The sequence below is a fragment of the Medicago truncatula genome, chromosome 7 (assembly GCF_003473485.1).
Source record: "Medicago truncatula cultivar Jemalong A17 chromosome 7, MtrunA17r5.0-ANR, whole genome shotgun sequence".
NCBI lineage: Eukaryota > Viridiplantae > Streptophyta > Magnoliopsida > Fabales > Fabaceae > Medicago > Medicago truncatula.
The window spans coordinates 17363309-17373083 of NC_053048.1; the positions used below are offsets into that span (position 1 = coordinate 17363309).

Genomic DNA, 9775 nt, shown 5'->3' on the forward strand with positions numbered 1-9775 from the left:
AGTGCACCGGAAGTGAACATTTATGTAATGAAGTTGACATTCATGTCGTTAACATCAATCCAAGAGGTATTGAATTGCATGAATTTACCGGTTTGTTTTGGTGTATGAAGTGCCTCATTGAGTTTGACTTGGTTCCATGCTACCTCTATTCCAAACATACCTCATAAAACAGATATTTATACTCAGCTCTTTGAAAATATCTGAGAAGGGTAAACAGAAACAGTTTGCACTAGGCAGAGACCAAGCAAGGTTAAAAGAGGAATTATTGTTAATATCATTGTCACAACCAACATCATAGAGCAATTTGTCCATCATACTACTATTTCCAAATCTCTCAAACAAGGAAAGAAATTGAAATTTTTAATAATCATAGTCTCGTTAGAACACTGTTTTGTTTGGTAATACAATATATCTTGTGGTTTTATTATGCATGCATGAGTTCTTCTCAATTTTGATTAAGTTTTCACTACCACATATGTGATTACTATTGTTTCTATTGTATATGCTAGTATTATCTATAACTTCGTAGAGTACGGAATTTGAACTTGTACAGTAGAATGAATTGAGACGCTAAAGAAGTATTATGAAGGAGATTGTTAAAAAGTTTTTGTATATATAAATATGGAGCATGAGGTGTATGATGTACAGTACAAGTAATTACACTTTTTAATTTGTTTATTCAAACATCACTGAATGAACCTTCAACACATTATTTTCCTCCTTTCAATTTCCTAAGGGATATATATATATATATATATATATATAGAGAGAGAGAGAGAGAGAGAGAGGATCATAATTGCTTAAGCTTCCTCATAAACAAGTTATCATAATCCAAATGCTTCTTGGAAACTAATTGCTTAAGCTTCCTCATGACAAGCAAAGAAGAATTGAAGTCTTCTACTTTTTGAGAAGGGTCACCTGAAAATTTAGGAAAGAATAATTAAACATATTTGAGCACAACAAAGTTAATTAAAAATAAAATGCCAGCAAGAAAACCTTTAGAAGGCACAGAAGGAAATTTAGATGCAACGGAAAATGTGATGCTAGGAGAGGGTTTATATTTGGAAACTGTTATATCATCATCGTTAGGAAACTGTTCATCAATATTTGAACTTATTTTCTTGAAAGCATCACCATTCCAAGAAACTAAACAAATTGTGAGAGACAAAAAAGTTCAAAATCAAAAGGGTGATGAACATTGAAGTAACATAAGAATAGAAAATATATTCAAAAGTCTTCACCTTGATCATTGATCTCTATAGTGGCAATGGAAAAACAAGACTTAGCTATTTGGTCGTCACCATCTTCCTATACACAGATTCAAATCAACAAATGATATTATCATATATTAAGTCTCAATATTTATATACAAGATCAAATATTTAACTACATATACTTTAATTTGGAAGGGCCTGATTTCACTGCAGATCAGATTAAAAATATAAAACAGAAAAATTTCACTGTTAAGCCACAGCAATTATTGAGCAAGAATTTCCCTTTAACTTTGGATACAAGAATTAAAATAAAATTATGGGAGAAAATATATAACTTCAAGTAGCATTGAAGGAGTTGGAAATGCAATGGAGGAAGGAATGATATTGCCATCCTTAGGTTAGGAAGCTATTGTTCAATAATAGAGGTTACTTTCATGGCAGCATCATCATCTAGAGAAACTTAACAAACGGTGAAAGAGAAGCATGTGAAGCGTCTGGCGTCATATCTGAACATCAATAATATTTTCTTATGAATTAGAAACTCATTCTACTACTTCTTTAACAATAGGTAACCAAAAATCCTCAAATCATATAAATATGCAGCAATTGCATTGTAAGTTGATAAATATACCTCCAAAAGTCTCGGTGAGCCACTTCCATAAAATGGGTATTTTTCATCTTCCTCGAGCACAACCCTAACCCCCAAAATTCTACCAAATAACACTTGTGTCATGAGATAACTCAGCTCAGATATGTAGCGTTTCTTGTGGGTGTTTGATTTGTGGAAGAAAATTGAAGATTTGAAAGAAAAATTGGAAAAGGAAGAAGTGATGATGTGAGAGAACAGAGAGGAAAGAGTGATATGGGAAAGAGAAAGAGAAAGGGTGTGAGGGAAAAATCTAGTAGCTTCCGTGTCTGGTTTACATTTCATTTAATTACTATTATTTATTTTTATTTATTTTTAAAAAAAATCACTTTAGTGAAACGGTGCGTTACAGTTTTGAGCATGACTTTCATCATCCTTTTTATTTACTTTGTTTCTTCATACTAACCGATACTGTGTTATGCTCCATGTATTGGTGGCTTTAAACCATAAAGTATATGTATCAACATAATTCACTGCACTAAAATTAACCATGCAAAACTCTTCATGTGCATATCATGGGGTTCCTGTGTGTTTCGGTATTTGCATCATTGCTAATTTAGTTACATGTATGAACAAATATTTGGATGAGAGTGGATTTTTGTTTTATTTCAATGCCAAGTTAACCTCTAATGACAAATGTAAAATCGTGAAGCATCGTGTGTTCAAAATTGTCTATAGTGAAGTGTTTATAATTCACACACTATTAGCGCAATAAGAAATGAGCACGAGATAGTTTGAACGTCTTAAATGCTTTGCAAAATATGGTTGCTGAAGTAGGAACTATTGCTCTTTTGATTATGTGGAACTATTAGTGTACAAGGAACAAATTTGTTTTTGAAGGAACGCAAAAAACTTGAAAACATGGCTAGATGTTGGCGACGGAGTCAGCGCCAGATTGTTAATGACCAAGTTATTGACTGAATATGGTGAATTAATTAACGACTGTATATATGATATGAAGCTGGTATTAGAGACCACTGTAGAGATCGGTTGTAGCGACCAACTTTAAAAAAATCAGTCTCTACTTCGGCCACTGTTGCCTACTTTTTAAATAAAAAAAATTGTTTGCTGAACATATATATCAACATCAAGCACTACTAAATGCATTAAATTCATTAATAAAGCTTTATTTTAAAAAAAAAAAATGAATACATCATATAAGATGACATTGTCCAAAGTCCAAACAATTTTACACGAAGCAACAATTAACATTACAACGAAACTTATAGTAACATGTTCTTGGAGCAAGGTCAGCTTCCTGCCGTATGAGCTTTTTGGGAAAACCAGCCAAGGGAAAACAATAAACAACAGAGGAATAACAGCTCAATAATAAACTCATAAAGCTTAGTCACCAAAATAGACACACCTACACCATATAAAACAGACAAGCTACCAAAAATCTTCAAAATAAGTCTATTTTCCAAACAAGAGAAGGATCACGAGCTTATGATTTTAATATATTAAACTTATCATTTAAGATGCATAGATAACAACAAACCAAAGCAACTTCATTGTATTAATAAACACGAGGGTAAACTTACTTCCAAACATGCAAATCCTATGAAGGTCCATAAATTCACGAATTGCAGATTCAATGCTTGACTTCCGAGCCAATGGATTCTTGGTGGTGGAAGTTGGAGGAGGGAGGGATCTTCTCGGTCTCATCATCCTATTCCCTTCTTGTGAAATTGCAAATGCCGCTGGAGCCTTTGGAGAATACTAAAGCTATGGTGTTTGGTTCGGTTTGGAAGAGTCCGGCACCCTCTAAAGTGGTGGTTTTCTCTTGGCAATCGCTCCTTGATCGTATCCGCACTAAGGATAACCTACTGAAACGGCGTATTCTTCCAACGGAGACCTCGGTTAGGTGTGTGTTTTGTGATCAAGTGGGAGAAACGGCGGCTCATCTTTTTCTACACTGTGATATGTCCTTCAAAGTGTGGTCGATGGTATGTTGCTGTTTGGGGATTAATTTTAATACTCCTCAAACGCTCTTCCAACATTTTGAGTGTTGGAGTGGGGAGATTGGGAGACTAAAGCTCCGTAAAGGTTATTGGATGATTTGGCATGCGGTTCTTTGGACGATCTGGAAAACGAGGAATGATAGGATTTTTAATTCTATTGTGAAAGATTATGGGGAAATTGTTGATGACATTAAGGTGCTCCCTTGGAATTGGGCGATTACAAGACTTAAGAGTCCTCCCTGCCTCTTTTATGAGTGGTGTTGGAAGCCCAAGGAATGCTTGCTCCGACAGGTGGGGTAGTTTTAGAGGTGTCCGGGACTTTTGGTGTCGCTGGTTGCTGGGTTCAGGTTGTGTTTTGGCGTCTGTTTTGATAGCAGGATCTGTTTTAGGCTTGCTGACTTCCCGGTGTTCTGTTTTCAGTTTTTAGGGAGTTTCTTGGTTTTTTCAGGTTGCTGGTTGGCTGCTGTTTTCTGCAGTGTTACAACCGCAGTCCTGCTCTTTTCCTTTTTTCAGGATGTGTACTGCTTGTATATTTCGGTGTTATTAATATAAGTTGTTTGAAAAAAAAAAAAAAATGCTTGACTTCTAGTGCTACCTACAATTTTTTGATAAATTACAAGTTATAATGGTACGACCCTGAAAGCAGTGAAAAAACTACAAATTCTATCAAATTACATCGCCATACACAAAACATCTCTCAAGTTCTATCAACATTGACTTTGCTAATGTACACCAAACACTTCGAAATTATTTAGAACTTTTCATGTAGAAACTTGGATATAAGTGAGCAAGTCAATAGATTTTAGAAACTAATGTAATGATGAACAATGTCCCCATATCAAAGCAAAATGAACAATTTTTTCATGGATACAAAAGCACTAAAAATGGAGAGTATGTCACAAGACAAAATCTGTCCATGTCAAAGATGCAAAAGCTTGAACATAAAGACAACCTTCACATAATGCTTTGAATTAATCATTAAAACAAGTTATAGAATAATGCCAAAATAAATAGTGGAATCAAACACATCAAAATCCCTCTGAGAAATGAGAATCACTTAGAAAAGTAAAGAATTTATTAAAAAAAAAGAAAAAACTAACATATGATTTAACATTCAACGATATCAGCTAGTTGTTAAAAAATAGAAAATATGCAAGCAGAAATCAACTAGAGGAATAACAAAAAAATTATCAGCTAGAATGGATTTGAAAAACTAATCAAACCCATCTGCAATAAAAAAGTTTAGTTCCCCCAAATTAGAGGAATTTTGTTTTATGACGAAAACTAAAGCACTCAAAACCCTCCCCTCCCAATTAAAAACTCTATTATTTCCACTTCTTCCTTCCTTTTTGTTTATTTAAGTCTTTCCCTCCCTTCCCCTCCAAACTCCCAAATAGAGCTTAAAGGTTCCCTCTTTTGTTCTGTTTTCCTTTTTTACTCTCTTGAGACCCTAAACTCGAGCTATCTTTTTATTAAATTCATCCAGCTCTTAAAACTTGGCGACTGAAAACAGAAGAACGCAGAATTGCACCGCGTGTTGCAAGATATGCCATAGTAGGACTCCCAGCAATCCTTCATTTATCTCGTTGCGAGCTTTCTCCCCACGTCGCGAGATAGGCAGAACTCAGACTTACAAATAAAAAAGTAGAAATAGAAAGCTAGTTATTAAGTCACACAGAGCTGAAATCAGGCCCGGTGCAGGGACCAGTTTACAGACCATAATGCTTTTTTTTTTTCTTTGTTTCTAAAATTACTGAGACAATGATGAATGGATGAAACCGGCAGGCTGAAACATATGCATGCCCTACTGATAAACTTGAAATCAACTAGGCATCTAGATTTAGAGTTAGATCATGATACTAGCATTATTCTTGGTTAACAAATAAAAATATATTCATTCAAATGAAGAGGTTTCAATTATTACAAGGATTGAATAAAATCTCCCACCAATCTTAACCGCCACAAATGGAAAAAATAGGAAAGAAATATCAAAATGATGTACCTGAACGGAGTCCTTATATAGGTCTTATTTACAAGGTTTTGATTGAAAAATTCCAAAACTAAATCATACAACACCACAAATAACAAAATCACTAGGTGAATGGAATCCACAGAGAAGATATTTTTTATTTTGAACTCAAGCACTATAGATGGAATGAAGAACAAAATGCGTCATGTTTGAACTGTAACATGGAGGCTCCGGATTTCTGTCCACATTGACAAAAGAAACAATTGAGTCAGTTATCACATATATATATACAGTTGTCAACTTAACTAAACTGAAAATGAGCGTCACTATAAGCAACTTCATTCATGAAAGTTTTCACCACATATAAGAATTTATCGTGCAAAATCTTCACTACATATTACATGCTAGAATGAAAGAATACTTTAAATGAAGCCAAAAGCTGCAGAGGATTAGAGTTAGCTAATGATATCAAGTTATATTTTGCGACCAGTTTCCATTTGTATCGCTCCAGTTTTAGTATTTACTTTGTATGCATTGTGTAGTTGGTTGAAACATTTGAAATCTCTGTTCTGAGTAATACACCAGAAACAAATTTTGTAGTCCAATTTAGACTATCGCTCTTGATCTAATCTACAATTAGAAATTGATATAGTTGTTTTCTTTTTTCATTCTCTTTAAGATTTTGTTGGGATACACATAGGCTCTAGTTCTTTTTTAATTTTTTGAGAGAACATAGGCTCTAGTTCATGTAGACCTATAAATGTATAATTTTTTGATAGGTAGACCAATATCTTTAATTATCTCTCCACCTCTCACCCCCTATTTATGGTGCGAAATATATACTTTTCCATAAATGTGATGATGGATGCAATGTGAAATTAATAGAGATAGACGGTAGAAGCTGTATAATACAAGGCAAAGAATAGTAAAATGTCAGGAATTGTAAAGTTAAATGAGAGAAGCTTTCTGTGATCGGAGGAAAGGTACCTTAATATTTTGAAGTTTATTGTACACCAAGGCATTGTCAAATATTTTGTGACTCCCCTGAGTATGAGTGGATAGTGTGAATCTCATAATCAAGTAGGTTTGGACCAATCCAGTGGCGAATGAATACAATAGGTACATGCTTGATGATCCAGTAGTATTGTCCTTCGTCTGGATCAATGCTCTTAGCGAATTCAGCTGGCATATCAGTGATGTAAATGTCTTTGAGGTTATGCATGGGCTTGATGCCAGAGGGTACCTCCTTCAATTGGGGGATTATTTCCAGTCTAAGATGTTCAAGAGAAAGCAAACATCCATGGTCTATAACAATGGAATTTACTTTACTCAAGCGACTAAGATTCAGTGTCATCAATTTTTTAAATCCTCCACTTTGAAAATGCAAAACTTCGCCATCATAGGCATTGTCCCACAAAGAGAGCTTCAACAGATTTGGCAAGTTTTTCAGTGACTGCATTGGATCGTCTTTCAGCTTGGATAAACCTAACCTTATCTTAACAAGAAACTCGAGTTTTGGAATCCAATCAGGTAACCTCTCTAATCTGGCTTTCAAATGAAGTCGCTGAAGTTTGGGTGGGGATGACACAAAGTTTAAGTCAATAATTTCATCCTCTGCTATTGCAGTGATATTAAGTGATTCAAGGTGTTGCATCTCTACTAATGCCGCACTTAAGGCATGGCTATGTTCTCTTCTTACATGCCTTAAACCTAACTTCCTTAACTGCCTTAGTATTTTCATCTCTTCAATGAGATCTACTCCCCCATGATCTAGCTCGACATAACAAATATTTTGTAGGGAAGTCAAGTTTTTAATACCTTTTTCCATCAGCACACCAGTTGTAAAGCCTAAAATAGAATATTTATCTTCATAGTTACGATGGAAAGCAAGTAGATGTCGTAACCTTGTCAGCTTGTTTATTTCAATTGGCAACTCATGCACAAGTGTTTCTCTTAAATCCAACGTCTCTAAGTTTTGTAGCTCACCAACAGATTTAGGAAGAGCCTCTACTTTTGTGTTCCGTAGGTTTATGTACCTCAAGTGAAAAAGATTCCCCAAATTTTTGGGAATATGATTCAATGATGTACCTTGAATGTCAAGTACCTTCAAAATCTTAGACTGTGAGCACAGTTTACCCATGAAATGCTCCAACGATCCACCTTTTTCAAAAACGTGAATAGCACGAAAATGTGAATTATCGGTGCTCTTCAACACATTGCTGGGACTAGTGGTTATAGACAGGCGTCTAGTTTTTACAACCACAATTGATTCACTATTTTCATGCACACAATGACAAAAAGTTAAATCCTTCATTTTTCTAATGATCACTTCTCGCAATAAATCATGGACTTGACATGTTTGAACTTTCCCCTCAAAGCCAACATTTGAGACCTGAACCAGACTTCTGTGAATCAATTCAGACAAGTACTCATCTGCAACTTGCTCGGGAGTTTGTCTCTCATCATACTTAACAAACCCTTCAGCTATCCATTGACGAGTTAATCTCTTATGATTAATAGAATAGTCCTCTGGATATATACCAAAATACAAAATGCATGGTTTCAAGTAGTAAGGCAGGCCATCATAACTAAGTGACAAAATCTTTGTTAGACTCGTTAAATGGGCATTACGTTCCAACTCTAGGCTCAAATTTTGACTCACCTTTTGCCATTCAACCATTGTTTTAGATTTTGTTGAAAGTAGACCACCAATGGCTACAATTGCAAGAGGTAGCTGCTTGCATTTTTTAACAATTTCTTTTGATACAGCCTCAAGCTCAAGTGGACAATGCCCACCAGGTTCAAATCTAAATACTTTTTTGCAGAAGAGTTCCCATACTTTGTTTGGAGGCAAGAGTTGCAGTTTGTGAACATGAACTATAAAGGATTTCTTGAAAAATTCGGCAACAAGCATCATTCTTGTGGTGATTATAATCCTACTACCTTTATTGTTATTAGGCATGGCAAATTCAACCTGGTCAGAAAAATCTTCTTGCCATACATCATCAAAGAATATCAAATACCTCTTATGTTGCAGGTATTGCCTCACTTCTATAATTAATGACTTGTCATCCATTTTGTGTAACATTTGCGGAAGAGGGTCTTCAGTTTCCCGACAAAATTGCTCCATCATGTTTATGAGTAACCCTCTCACGGTGTATGTTTGAGAAACTGCGATGCAAGCACGACAATCAAATTGTGTTGTTACCTTTTGGCTGTCAAAAACTAGCTTGGCAAGAGTGGTTTTCCCTATACCTCCCATTCCTACCACTGAAATTACGGTGCGCTCAGCTGGACTCTCCAATAACCAACCATATAATTCCTCTCTTGGGCCTTCGAATCCTACAACTTCAGTTTCTTCAATAAAAAGGGCAGATAATCGAGGATCACGCCATCTTCCATTTTCTGCCTCTCCTGTGCTGCTGCTGACACTTGATGATCCAGGTTCATGTAAAATTTGAAAGTTATACCTTTCACTTCTGTCCTTGATTCCACGAATTGACAGCTTTATGTCCTGAATCTCAGATGCTATCTGATGCTGAGAAATCAAAGTTTTGATTAGGCTTACAATCTTGCAGACTAATGATCCGCATCCAGGAGGGTTGGCCCTATGGATCAGCCGAAGGTATTCATCAATAACATCTTCAATGCGAAATGATGCTTCCCTCATATGCTTCACCCAAGTTCTTATTCCATCATTAGTGTCTGCTTCATCTGCAGCCTTTCTGTCTGCATCTTTGAGGAAGATTTGAATGCTTTCAAGTTCATCTTTGATGTCTGTAAAATCTGTGTGTACACCTCTCAGAAGATTTGTTTCTTTTTTTAGGAATTGGAACAATTCTCCGAGGGCAAACAATACTGCAGTTTCTGCCATTCAATTCTTATCTCATACTGCAGTTTTTTTTTTTCTTTCTTTCCGTTGGGTATATTAACTTTGAACAGTGCCAAAGAAAAATAAGCTTCAAAAGTCAAAGGAAAGGTGTGC

The 9775-nt window shown here is 35.4% G+C and overlaps 1 protein-coding gene across 1 annotated transcript; it reads right to left on the reverse strand.

The window, feature by feature from the left end:
- Positions 1-5686: 5686 nt before the first annotated feature.
- LOC120577047 (disease resistance protein RPM1) lies at positions 5687-9775 on the reverse strand. Its single transcript, XM_039827949.1, has 2 exons — positions 6778-9775; positions 5687-6028 (listed from the first exon to the last, which is right to left on the reverse strand). The coding sequence occupies exon 1, from the start codon at positions 9662-9664 to the stop codon at positions 6815-6817; it is 2850 nt and encodes a 949-aa protein (XP_039683883.1). The 5' UTR covers positions 9665-9775; the 3' UTR covers positions 5687-6028; positions 6778-6814.